Source organism: Ceratotherium simum, chromosome 4 (genome assembly GCF_057802395.1).
Source record: "Ceratotherium simum simum isolate JZ-2026a chromosome 4, ASM5780239v1, whole genome shotgun sequence".
Taxonomy (NCBI): Eukaryota; Metazoa; Chordata; class Mammalia; order Perissodactyla; family Rhinocerotidae; genus Ceratotherium; species Ceratotherium simum.
In genome coordinates this window covers 49,967,226-49,981,566 of record NC_141903.1, presented here as the reverse complement: position 1 = coordinate 49,981,566, position 14,341 = coordinate 49,967,226, and the positions used below count along the sequence as shown (strand labels likewise).

Sequence of the window (14,341 nt, the reverse complement as noted above, 5' to 3'; positions counted from 1 at the left end):
TGTATTGATTCAGGTCAGATCAGACCAGAAGGAAAATGACAAGCACCCAGAAATCAATCCTGAAGCCATAGAAATTTACAGTCTAAAGGACAGAGAATTCAAAACAGCTATCATAAAAAATCTCAGCAAGTTACAAGAAAATTGGGATAGACAGTTCAATGAAATCAGGAGCAAAATTAATGAACAGAGGGAATTCTTCACAAAAGAGATTGAAACTATAAAGAAAAACCAATGAGAAATTTTGGAGATGAAAAATACAATGGATGAGATAAAGAAAAATCTGGAGTCCCTGAATAACAGAGCTGATGTTATGGAGGACAGAATTAGCAATCTGGAGGACAGAAATATAGAAATGCTTCAGATGGAGGAGGAGAGAGAACTAAGACTAAAATGAAATGAAGAAATTCTCTGAGAAATATCTGACTCAATTAGGAAATGCACCATAAGAATTATAGGTATTCCAGAGGGAGAAGAGAGGGACAATGGAGCAGAAAGCTGGTTTGAAGAAATAATAGCTGATAACTTCCCAAACCTGGGGAATGTGCTGGAAATACAACTGAAAGAAGCTATTATAACTACTAATTATATCAATGTAAAAAGACCTTCTCCAAGGCATATAGTAGTAAACCTGGCAAAAGCAAATGGGAAAAGAAAAATATTAAGGGCAGCAAGGCAGAAGAAAATAACTTACAAAGGAACCCCTATCAGGCTTTCAGTGGATTTCTCAGCAGAAACTTTACAGCCTAGGAGAGGGTGGAATTATATATTCAAAATTCTGAGAGACAAAAACTTTCAGCCAAGAATACTCTATCCAGCAAAAATATTCGTCAGAGATGATGGAAAATAAAAAGTTCTCAAATAAACAAAAGCTAGGGGAGTTCATTGCCACAAGACCCCCTCCCCCTACAAGAAATGATCAAGAAGGCCCTCATACCTAGAAAAAAAAAGAAAGGGTTTACAAAGGCTTGAGCAAGGAGATAAATAGGCAGACAAAATCAGAAAACTGCAGCTATCAGAACAGGTTAGCAAACACTTAATTGTGACATTAAATATAAAGGGAAGGAAAACATCAAAAATAAATATAATCTTATCATTTTAAACACAAACTCACAACACAAGATGGAATGAGTTGTGACAGCAATAACTTGGGGAAGAGAAAAGGGATGGAATCGGCTTAGACTAAGGAAATAGGAGGCCATCAGAAAGTGGACCGTCTCACCCATGAGATTTTTTATACAAACCTCATGTTAACCACTAAACAAGTAATCAGAACAGAGATACAAATGAAAATGAAGAAAAAACTGAGAAAACTATCATACAGAACTACCCAAGTGAATTGGTAGTCCGAAATACACAGGATGAGAAAAAAGGGAAATACAGAACAACTGGAAAACGAGTGATAAAATGACAGCGTTAAGCCCTCATGTATCTATAATTACTCTAAATGTAAATGGATTGAATTCTCCAATCAAAAGACACAGAGTGACAGGATGGATTAAGAAACAAGACCCAACAATATGCTGTCTCCGGGAAACACAGCTCTGAAGACAAACACAGGCTCATAGTGAAGGGATGGAAGACGATACTCCAAGCTAATGGCAAACAAAAGAAAACAGATGTTGACATACTTATATCAGACAAAGTAGACTATAAGATAAAACAGGCAATGAGAGACAAAGAGGGGCATTGTATAATGATAAAAAGGACACTCCACCAAGAAGACATAACACTTATAAATGTACATGCACCCAACACAGGAGTACCAAAGTACGTAAAGCAACTATTAACAAACCTAAAAGGAGACATTAACAATAACACAATAATAGTAGGGGAACTTAACACCCCAATTACATCAATGGATAGATCATCCAGACAGAAACTCAACAAGGAAATAGTGGAATTAAATGAAAAACTAGACCAGATGGACTTAATGTATATATATAGAACACTCCATCCAAAAACAGCAGAATACACATTCTTCTCAAGTGCACATGGAATGTTCTCAAGGATAGACCATATGTTGGGAAACAAGGTAGGCCTCAGTAAATTTAAGAAGATTGAAATCATGTCAAGCATCTTTTATGACCATAATGCTATAAAACTAGAAAATAAACTACAAGAAAAAAGCTGGGAAAGTAACAAATATCTGGAGACTAAACAACATGCTACTGCACAACCAACAGATCATTGAAGAAATTAAAGGAGAAATAAAAAAACATCTGGAGACAAATGCAAATGAAAACACGCCATACCAACTCATATGGGATGCAGCAAAAGCAATCTTGAGAAGGCAATTCATAGCGATACAGGCCCACCTTAACAAACAAGAAAAATCCCAGATAAGCAATCTTAACTACACCTAAGAGAATTAGAAAAAGAAGAACAAACAAAGCCCAAAGTCAGCAGAAGGAGGGAAATAATAAAAATTAGATCAGAAATAAATGAAATCAAACCAAAAAAAAAAACAGAAAGGATCAATGAAACTAAGAGGTGGTTATTTGAGCGGATAAACAAAATTGATAAACCCTTAGCCAGACTCACTAAGAAAAAAAGAGAGAAGGCTCAAATAAATAAAATTAGAAATAAAAGAAGCGAAATTACAACAGATATCACAGAAATACAGAGGATTATAAGATAATACTGTGAAAAACTATATGCCAACAAGTTGGACAATCTAGAAGAAATGGATAAATTGTTAGACTCGTGTAACCTCCTAAAACTGAATCAAGAAGAAATAAAGAATCTGAATAGACCAATCATAAGTAGAGAGATTGAAACAGTAATCAAAAACCTCCCCAAAAATAAAAGTCCAGGACCAGATGGCTTCTCTAGAGAATTCTGGCAAACATTCAAAGATTTAGTACCTATCCTTCTCAAACTATTTCAAAAAATTAAAGAAGTCGAAACACTTCCTAACACATTTTCTGAGGCCAGCGTCACCCTGATCCCAAAGCCAGACAAGGACAACACACAGAAGGAAAATTACAGGCCAGTATCACTGATGAACGTACATGCAGAAATCCTCAACAAAATATTGGCAAACTGAATACAGCAATACATTAAAAGGATCATACACCATGATCAAGTGGGATTTATAACAGGGACGCAGGAGTGGTTTGACGTCCACGAATCAATCAATGTGATACACCACATTAACAAATGAGGAGTAAAAACCACATGATCATGTCAATAGATGCAGATTAAGCATTTGACAAGATCAAACATCCATTTTGATAAAAATTCTCAATAAAATGGGTATAGGAGGAAAGTACCTTAACATAATAACGGCCATATATGACAAACCCACAGCCAACATCATACTCAATGGGGAAAAACAGAAAACCATCCCTCTGAGAACAGGAACAAGACAAAGGTGCTGACTCTTGCCACTCTTATTCAACATCGTACTGGAGGTTTTGGCTGGAGCGATTAGGTAAGAAAGGAAATAAAAGGAATCCAAATAGGCAATGAAGAAGTGACATTCTTGCTGTTTGCAGACGACGTGATTTTATATACAGAAAACCCCAGGGGCTGGCCCGGTGGCACAAACGGTTAAGTGCGCGTGCTCCACTGCGGCAGCCCAGGGTTCGCTGGTTCAGATCCCGGGCACGCGCCGACGCACCACTTGTCAAGCCGTGCTGTGGCGGCGTCCCATATAAAGTGGAAGAAGATGGGCATGGATGTTAGCCCAGGGCCAGTCTTCCTCAGCAAAAAAAGAGGAGGCTTGGCAGATATTATCACAGGGCTGAGCTTCCTCACACACACACAAAAAAGAAAACCCTAAAGAACCCATCAGAAAACTGTTAGAAATAATCAACAACTACAGCAAAGTTGCAGGGGACAAAATCAACTTACAAAAATCAGTTGCATTTCTATACTCGAATAAGAAACTAACAGAGAGATAACTCAAGAATACAATCCCATTTACAATCGCAACAAAAAGGATAAAATATCTAGGAATAAATTTAACCAAGGAGGTGAAAGACCTATACACTGAAAACTATAAGACATTATTGAAAGAAATCAATGATGACATAAGAAATGGAAAATATTCCATGTGCATGGATTGGAAGAATAAATATAGTTAAAATGTCCATACTACCTAAAGCAATCTACAGGTTAAATGCAATCCCAATCAGAATCCCAACAACATTGTTCACGGAAATAGAACAAAGAATCCTAAATTCATATGGGGCAACAAAAGACTGCGAATAGCTAAAGCAAGCCTGAGAAAAAAGAACAAGCTGGAGGCATCACAATCCCTGACTTCAAAATATACTACAAAGCTATAGTAATCAACAGCATGTTACTGATACAGAAACAGACACACAGATCAATGGAACAGAATTGAAAGCCCAGAAATAAAACCACATGTCTACGGACAGCTAATCTTCAACAAGGAGCTAAGAAGATACAATGGAGAAAGGAAAGTCTCTTCAATAAATACTGTTGGGAAAACTGGACAGTCACATGCAAAAGAATGAAAGTAGACCATTATCTTGCACCAAACACAAAAATTATCTCAAAATGGATAAAAAATTTGAAGGTAAGACCTGAAACCATAAAACTCCTAGAGGAAAATATAGGCATTACGCTCTTTGGCATTGGTCTTAGAAGGATCTTTTCGAATACCGTGTCTCCTTGGGCAAGGGAAACAACAGAAAAAATAAACAAGTGGGACTTCATCAGATTAAAGAGTTTCTGCAAGGCAATGGAAACCAGGAACAAAATGAAAAGGCAACCCACCAACTGGGAGAAAATATTTGCAAATCATATATCCAACAAGGGGTTAATCTCTATAATATATAAAGAATTTACACAACTCAACAACAAAAAACAAACAACCTGATCAGAAAATGGGCAGAGTATATGAACAGCCATTTCTCCAAAAAAGACATACAGATGGCCAATAGGCACATGAAAAGATGTTCAACATCACTAATCATCAGGGAAATGCAAATCGAAACTACATTGAGAATATCACCTTATACCTGTTAGAATGGCTACAATCACCAAGACAAAAAATAACACATGTTGGAGAGGATGTGGAGAAAAGGGAACCCTCATACACTGCTGGTGGGAATGCAAACTGGTGCAGCCTCTATGGAAAACAGTATGGAGATTTCTCAAAAAAAATTAAAAATAGAAATACCATACGACCCAGCTAACCCACTACTGGGTATTTATCCAAAGAACTTGAAATCAACAATTCAGAGACTTATGCACCCCTGTGTTCATTGCAGTATTATTCACAATAGCTAAGAAGTGGAAGCAACCCAAGTGCCCATCGCCTGCTGATTGGATAAAGAAGATGTGGTATATATATGTACAATGGAATACTTCTCAGCCACAAAAAGAACAAATCGTCCCATTTGCAACAACGTGGATTGACCTTGAGTATATTATGTTAAGTGAGATAAGCCAGACAGAGAAAGGCAAACACTGTATGATTTCTCTCATATACGGAAGATTAATGCATGTATAAGGAGAACCGATTAGTGGCTACCAGAGGGGAAGGGGATTGTGAGATGGGCATAAGGGGTAAAGGGGCACATTTATATGGTGACTGACAAATAATAATGTACAACTGAAATTTCACTATGTTATAAATTATTATGACGTCAATAAAATTTAAAAAAAGGAAAAACGCTAAAAAAACATGACAGTCACTGCATTTGTGGTGCTCGGCAGCAGTGTGAAATCATAAGGGTGCCACATATGGTCTCTCACAACTACCCAACTCTTTTCTTGTCTTACAAAGCAGACATAACAATATGTAAACAAATTAGCATGACTTCATTCTTATAAAAATTTAAAATTTGAATTTTGTATAATTTCCATGTGTCACAAAATATTATTCTTTTAATTTTTTTCGCCAACCCTGTAAAAATGTAAAGACCGTTATTAGTTTGCAGGCTGTACAGAATAGGCTGCAGTCTAGATTTAGCCTGTAGGGTGGAGTTTGCTGGCCTTGGCTATAGACAAAGTTGTAGGCGATTCTAATATTGTTTGATAGGTGCTATGATAGGAAAAGTACTATCACTATTTGAAATCCTTAATAAGAAAATATTTTAATCAAAAATTTAATTTGTTAAAAATATTCAAAAAACTGAAACAAATCTATTATTACAAGTTTATGAACAGTTTCCTGAATGTGGTGAATTGGATGGAGAAAGTAGGAAACAGCTTCATTTCTCACTAACCAGTATTTTCATATATATGTATACTTTAATTATTCTCCCTTCCTCACTCATAGATGATATCCTAGTCAGTTTCCATTTGATTTCTGGTCACATATTTTAAGAATAAATTCAGTTTTGGCAATGAACTTATTTTTGGGTATTAAAAATTCCTATTCCATTTTTGAGGTTCAGTTTTAAGCTAATTCATCACTTCTTCCTGTCTCCCCACTTCTCAGTTTCAGGCTTGGCCGTTGGTTCTGGAACTTCTACTGGGGAAGGGATTTGGGCTGTCTCTCTCCCCCCCACCCCCTCTCTTTTTTTAATTGAATTATAATTGACATACAATACTATAATTAGTTTTAGGTGTACAACATAATGAGTCAGTATTTTTATATATTATGGAATCACCATGATAAGTTCAGCCACCATCTGTCACCACAAGAAGTTATTACAATATTTTTGACTATATTCCCCATGCTGTACATCAACATCTTGAGGCTGTCTCTTGACTGTCTTCCCCCCATTCATTATACTGGCCCTTGCTCCTCTAGGGTTAGTGTCGGGTGGAGGGGTATGAAAGGGGAAAGGGCAAAAGTCCTTCAATGTATGATACGCTTTCAAATGCTGTTTCTATTGTGGGGCAGTTTTGGTTCTTCAGAGGCTTCACATGGACCTCTTCTGTAAAACAAATGGGCGGACCTACAAATATTGCTATACATAAGTATATGCATGCACAGGCATTACAAAAAAGGTCTGGAGCATACACACCAACTGAAAGTAATTGTCACATCTGAGTAGGGCATGTGGGGTGAGAGACAAGGGTATGGGCTTCCCAAGGGGTAGTTTTACTTAATTTATATTATTTGAATTCTTATTACATGTAGAATGTGTTTTGGATATTTGATTAAACATAAACGAAAAGCTATATATTGAAAATAACATGAAAAATTGCAAAAGGAAAATTACTTCTTTCTAAATAGAAAAAGTATAGAACGGCTCTTTTAAGAAAAGCTTCTAAAATAAAATACTGATATGTTCATTAACCACCTACAAAAGTAGCATTTTCAGATAAGTTTTATAAACTTATAAACTTCAGATAAGTTTGATAGCGATGTTATAGTAGGGAAAAATATGCACTTTGAGTGCATGGCTTGATGAGCGGTGTGTAGGTCACACCTGGGATCCAAACCCGAGAACCCTGGGCCGCCGAAGCAGAGCTCGTGAACTTAAGTCACTACACCACCAGGCTGGCCCCTCCTTTTTCCTTTTAATATTTGTTAGATCTTTAGGGATATCCTTTCTTTCATTCTTGTTTTTAGTTATTTGTGTATTTTCTGTTTTTGTTTTTTGTGAGGAGGACTAGCCCTGAGCTAACATCCGATGCCAATCCTCCCCTTTTTTCTTGAGGAAGATTGGCCCTGAGCTAATATCCATGCCCATCTTTCTCTACTGTATGTGGGACACCACCACAGCATAGCTTGACAAGAGATGCGTCGCTGCGCGCCCGGGATCTGAACCTGCGAACCCCGGCCTGCTGAAGCAGAGCGTGTGCACTTAACCGCTTGCGCCACTGGGCAGGTCCCCAGTGTATTTTCTGTTTTTATTCTTGGTCATTTTTGTTAGGAGTTACCAATTTTATTGACTTTTTCAAAGAGTCAACTTTTGGCTTTATTTATTTTCTCTATTGTTTATTTTCTGTTTTATCGATTTTGCTCCTTGGATAATTTCTTTGGATCTCCTTTCAGGTTCATGGACACTTTCTTCTGCTTTATCTAACCTGCTTTTTTTTTTTTTTTTTTTGTGAAGAAGATCAGCCCTGAGCTAACATCCATGCTAATCCTCTTCTTTTTGCTGAGGAAGACCGACTCTGAGCTAACATCTATTGCCAATCCACCTCCTTTTGTTTTCCCAAGGCCCCAGTAGATAGTTGTACGTCATAGTTGCACATCCTTCTAGTTGCTGTATGTGGGACGAGGCCTCAGCAGAGCCGGAGAAGCAGTGCGTTGGTGCACGCCCGGATCCGAACCCGGGCCGCCAGTAGCGGAGCACTCGCGCTTAGCTGCTAAGCCACGGGACCGGCCCTATGCAACCTACTTTTAAGTGTATCCAGTGAAATTTTTCATTTCAGATATGATCCTTTTTATTCTAGGTTCTCTTTTTTTTGTTTGGTATTTTACCATTTATCTGCTGAGAATTCCTATGTTTTCACTCATTGAGACTATATTTTCATATGAGGGAATATTAACAATAGATTTATTAAAGTATTTCTTCAAGTTGTATAGTTGTATCTGATTTACTCTTTTCTAGCTTTTTAAAAAAAGGAGAAAACCTCGACATCAATTAAAAGCTTCTTTTCTGAGGTAGCCATTTAAAAATTCTAATTTTCTTCTAAGCATTGCTTTAGTTGCAACCTACAAAATTTGTTATATTTCATTATTACTCTGTTAGAATTTTTTTCTAATTTCCCTAAATATTTTTTAAATCATGAATTATTTAAAAGTGTGTTTAATTTTCAAATATTTCAGAATTTTCCAGATATCATATAGTTATTGATTCCTTATCTAATTGTTTTGTTCTATACTCTGTAATATTTCAGTTATTTGAGACTTAAATTATGATAGCATATGATCTTTCTTGGTGAACATTGAAAGGAAATATATTCTGCAGTTTTTGGATGCTCTGTTTCATAAATGTCAATTAGTTTAGTGTAGTTCATTCGTGTTATTTAGGTCTACTGTGTCAGTATACATACCGATATTTTTATCTTCTGTTTCATCAGTTACTAAAAGAACAATGTTAACGTTTTCAATTGTGATTATCGTTTTCTCTTTAGTTTTTTAAGTTTTTGCTTCATTTTGGTCATAAATATTTATGATTTTTATGTCTGTCGAATTGATATTTTTGTGATTATGAAATAGACTTCTATATCTTTCGAGATACTCCTTTGTTTTGACTTTTACTTTGTATGATAATATCCTAGTCTCTCAAGCTTTCTTATACTTGCTGTTTGCATGGTATATCTTTTTCTATTCTTTTACTTTCAGTCTGTGTGTCTTTGCATTTAAAGTTGTTTCTTTTTTTTTTTTTTTTAAAGATTTTATTTATTTATTTTTTCCCCCCAAGCCCCAGCAGATAGTTGCATGTCATAGCTGCACATCCTTCTAGCTGCTGCATGTGGGACGCGGCCTCAGCATGGCCGGAGAAGCGGCGCGTCGGTGCACGCCCGGGATCCGAACCTGGGCCGCCAGCAGCGGAGCGCGCGCACTCAACCGCCAAGCCACCGGGCTGGCCCAAAGTTGTTTCTTATGGATAACATATAGTTGGATCTTGCTTTTTTATAGTCTGATAATTTTTGCCTTTTATGGAAGGATATGGTTCATTTTTATTATATGTTTATTTTTGTTTTTGTTTTTGGTGAGGAAGATTAGCCCTGAGCTAACATCTGATGCCAATCCTCCTCTGTTTTTTCTGAGGAAGATTGGCCCTGGGCTAACATCTGTGCCCATCTTCCTCTACTTTATATGGGACGCCACCACAGCGTGGCTTGACAAGCGGTGTGTCCGTGCATGCCCGGGATCCGAACCTGTGAACCCTGGGCCACCAAAGCGGAGCATGCACACTTAACTGCTGTGCCACTGGGCTGGCCCATTATGTATATATTTTTAGTCTACTGTCTTACTCTTGGTTCTTTTTGTCTCAAATGTCTTTTGTTTCTCCCCTTTTGTTTATTGTTTATGTTTATTATTCCATTTTATTCCTTGTCTTAGGTTTTTAGCTATTCCTATTGGAATTAATTTAATTTTTAGTGTTTGGTCTAGGTATTACAATATGCATTCTTGTCGTTAGCTACTTAGAATTAATATTGAACCACATCATTCTTCACAAATATAAGAATCTTAAAACAGTGTAATTCCATTTGCCAACCCCCCTCCACCATTTGTATTGTCATATATTTTACTTCCACGTATGTTATAAATGACAGTAAAAAATTATTTGTGCTTTAAACAGTAATTGATCCTTTAAGGACATGATTTCTGATTTCCAGCACTCTTCATTTCTTCTTGAAGTTTCACATTTCTATCTGGTATCATGTGATTTAATTCAGCCTAATGTACCATTTAAAAAAGTATTTCTTGTGGTGCCGGTGTGCTGGTGACTAATTCTTAGCTTTCCTTTGTCTGAAAAGGGCTTTCTTTCACTTTCGTTTTTAAAGAATAACTTTATTGGATGTAGAGTTCTGAGTTGAAAGTTTTTTCCCTCTTTTCATTGCTTTGAAAATATCATCCCATTTTCTTTTAGGCCTTCCTTGTTTCTAATAAGGTTAGAAGTTTCTCTATGTGTTGTGTAGTTTTTCTCTGTCTGCTTTCAAGATTTTTCCTTTATTTTTGGGTTTTAGCACTTTGACCACTAATGTACCTAGGCTTAGTTTTCTTTGCATTTATCCCATATGGGATTGCTGAGTTTCTTCAATTTGTAGATTAATGTTTTTCCCCAAGTTTGGGAAATTTTCCACCATTATTTCTTCAAATGTTTTTTCTTTCTTCAGTTTAATAGAACTTTAACAGCTATTTAGTAGTTTTAAAGTTCTGTCTTCTAATTCCAATATTAGGGTCGTCTTGGAGTCTGTTTCATTTGACAGCTCTGCTTCCTGGCTGTGAGTCACATTTAGTGCTTATTTGCATGTCTGGTAATTTTTAACTGTATCTTGGGCATTACAAATTCAACATTGTTGATGGTCTGGGTTATTTTGTCTTTTTGAGTATGTTGAGTTTTGTTCTGGAATGCAGTTAATTTAATTGGAGCTATTCTTAATCCTATCTTGGCTTGGTTTTAGGCTTTAGTTGGGCCAGTCTAGAGTAGTTCTTACTCCAGGGTATGGTCCTTACTCTCAGGACCTCGTCTTTGTGGTGTCTCAGCTGAATTCCTGGGATATTAATGAGGTTCCTTCACCAAGACTAGATTGGAACTTAAAGGTCTCCCAGCACTGTGCAGTCTTTAGTATCCCCATTCTTCATTTAAACCCACAGTAGCCATTGTCTGCTAGGTATTTCAGAGTATTGCCCCCCACACATGTCACCTAGCCTTCTGCCCTACCGTCCCTTATCCTCAACACTGCTCAACTGCCTCACCTTCAGTACCATGTCCTGCAAATTCTCTTCACTTCAGCAGCCTCAAATTCTGTGATTACTGTGTACTGCCTGATCTTCACCTCCCTGTCTTGGTCAGAAAATTGTCCCTAGCCAGAGAGCTTGGATGAAGGTGGGACTCACCTTACATATTTCTTTTTTCTCAAAGATCACAGTCTGCACTGCCGGTATCCAATGCCTGAAAACAGGTGGTTCATATGTTTTGTCCAGTGTTATAGTTATTTACGGCAGGAAAGGAAGTTCGGTATCAGTTACTCTATTATGGCTGGAAACAGAGTAAACAGCATATGTAAAACTCTAACAGATGCTCACAGTTTCATCTCTAAAATAAGAGTATGGCAAATATAATAAGAAACTTTATAAATAGATTGGGTGTTAGAGCTAATTGCATATTTGGGGAGTTGCCAAAAATTAATCAGAAAATACTATTTGTTTCAACCCTTGTTATAATTGCATTATATAATCAAATAATTTCAGAAATAGGAATCAGAAGTCCTTGATAATGATCCTAGTTTCTTTACTAGTGATTATCTTTTGAAGTCAAAGCTTCTTTAATTGCATAGAATAGAAATGCATTCAAATTGTTCAAACAAAAGTAGGAGGATTATTTAAGCTTGCGCGTTTACCACAGAATTGAGGTATGTCTGATGGGTGAACTTCCTAGAGAAAATGAATGAGGCAGGCTCCTCCAGAAGCCTTCAAAAATTATTTTGAGCTTTAGTGCTTTCATCTGTATATTAGAACATTTGAAACCTGCCTTCACCTCATAAGGGTGATGCCTGCCAACACTTCTTAACCTTGTGAAATTATATTTATTTATTTATTTTTTGCTGAGAAAGATTCGTCCTGAGCTAACATCTGTTGCGAATTTTCCTCCACCCATTCCCCCGCCTAAAGCCCAAGTATGTAGTTGTATATTCTAGTTTTAAGTCCTTCTAGTTGTTCTGTGTGAGATGCTGCCACAGCGTGACTACTGAAAGACAAGTGGTGTGGTTCTACAACCGGGAACCGAACCTGGCCCACTGAAGTGGAGAGTGCAAACTTTAGCCACTAGGCCATCGGGGGCTGCCACTATGTTTATTTTTTAAGGCCTAGTTTAAATGTTACATAAGAATTAATTGTTTTCCTTCATGAGTAGCAAGAAGGTTCTTTGTAGTATCACTTCTGAGCTCCCGTCCCATATATAATTAATGGGCAATAAATATTTGAATAATTGAAGATCAAATGAGAGTGTATATTTGAAAAGGCTGAAAATTATTAAATGTATGAACATGTGGAAGATATTTTTATTAAGATCTTTTGCTAATTTGCAAAATGTATCCTGTTTTTCTGCTTTTACATTGAAAATCTTATATTGACTTATTGGAATTTTTTGAGTATTTTTTTTAAATGAAATGATTTTAAGTTGGAAGGTGTAGGTTAGTGAATGTATATTGGCTTAGGAAACAATCAATACATTTTGTAGTTTTTTATTTTTAAGAAGTAACTGAATCCCTGATCTTTTCCTTGTTTTGTTTTTGTGATCTCTTTGGTATTAAAGTAGAGGAATAAAGGGTAATGGTTAATTTAAGAGTCTGCTGTGGTTTGATTTCAGTGGGCAGTAACAATAGCAATAATCCATTGCCTAAACTTTCATTGTGTTATTAATTTCCCAAACATATGTTTTTTAATTCTCTAAGTTGACTAATTTTATTTTCTTAACATTCTAGCTCTCTATCAAAATCAGCTCACATCATTGAAAAGATAATTTTGAAGACATGTTTTGCTGAAAAGACAACTGAGAAAAATTTTACGAATGGGATGAACACGTGCCAGTTAATTGACTACCTACTGCAATTTGAATGTTAACATTACCCACCTGGTACAGTTACCTAGTGATGTACCTATTCTCACAATACCCTATTTCAGTGTGCTTGTCTTGATTAAAGAATTCAAAGTGGAGTACCGCAAACTTGATATGGATAATAAAAAGAAAGACAAGGACAAATCAGATGATAGAATGGCACGACCTGGTGGTCGGTCGGGACACAATACTCGAGGAACTGGGTCTTCGTCCTCTGGAGTTTTAATGGTTGGACCTAACTTTAGAGTTGGAAAAAAAATTGGATGTGGCAATTTTGGAGAATTACGATTAGGTAAGACTATTTTGTTTATTCCATTATATTGGAAGCGTTTTTATTTTAATGAAAGATACTTTCTAATGAAAATGATTTGGTTATTTAATTGTTTAGTTGTTTAAATGTTGTGGTGATTTTAAAGAATATAGATGTTGGAAATTTCTTATGTACTTGTATTTTCATTTGTAAGGAGTTCCCTAGTATAGGAATGTCTATACTTGAAGTTAACCGTCCAGAATATGAGAAAAAAGAAAGTAAATTAAAAAGCCCCAAGAGACTGAAATAGGTGCTGGGAAAGCCTTTGCAGTGTATTTTTAGGAATGATATTTAGGCTACTTTTTCACATTTGAAAACATTTAGTAATTGATCACTTTAGGAGTATATGTGTGGCTTAAAGTCAAGGTAATACACTGAAACCGCATACAAATCAGTGAAATTTACATTGTTGTAATTTATTCTCCACCCCCTCCCGCCCAGAATACCAAGGGTGGGGCTCAGGAATCAATGTGCTTAACAAGGGATACAAAGTACTGACTCAGTTTATTTTTATAATCAGGCAAGTTTGGGAAACATTAGTCTAATTAAACCTCCTAACTCTACATTTAAGGCAGTTGAAACTCAGTAAGGAACAGTTACCTGCCAAATGTCACAGAACAATTTAATGACAGACTTATGACCAAAATCTAGGTTTTTAAGTCCTTGTACAGTAGTGATGTGGCTGTCTTCATTGAAGAGAAACTAGAAGGGCAGCATGGTTATTTGGGAGTCAGTATTGAAGTTCCTTGAGAGCCCTGATCAACGGACCACCAAGAGTGGAAACTTTAGAAGTAAAAAGAGAAAACTTGGCTTCACAATTTTTCTTAGATCCAACCCCGCTTGTTTGGTATAAATCCAA

The 14,341-nt window shown here is 36.5% G+C and overlaps 1 protein-coding gene across 15 annotated transcripts in view; it reads left to right on the top strand.

Moving 5' to 3' along the window:
• The window catches only part of CSNK1G3 (casein kinase 1 gamma 3), a 112,885-nt gene that overhangs the window by 28,872 nt on the left and 69,672 nt on the right, over nucleotides 1–14,341 (top strand). For all 15 annotated transcript variants that reach the window (XM_087429870.1, XM_087429869.1, XM_087429871.1 and 12 more), the window contains one exon: nucleotides 13,039–13,464. In XM_087429870.1, the coding sequence (XP_087285996.1) occupies nucleotides 13,287–13,464 (178 nt within the window). In that variant the 5' untranslated portion in view covers nucleotides 13,039–13,286. The remainder of the gene's footprint in view (nucleotides 1–13,038; nucleotides 13,465–14,341) is intronic.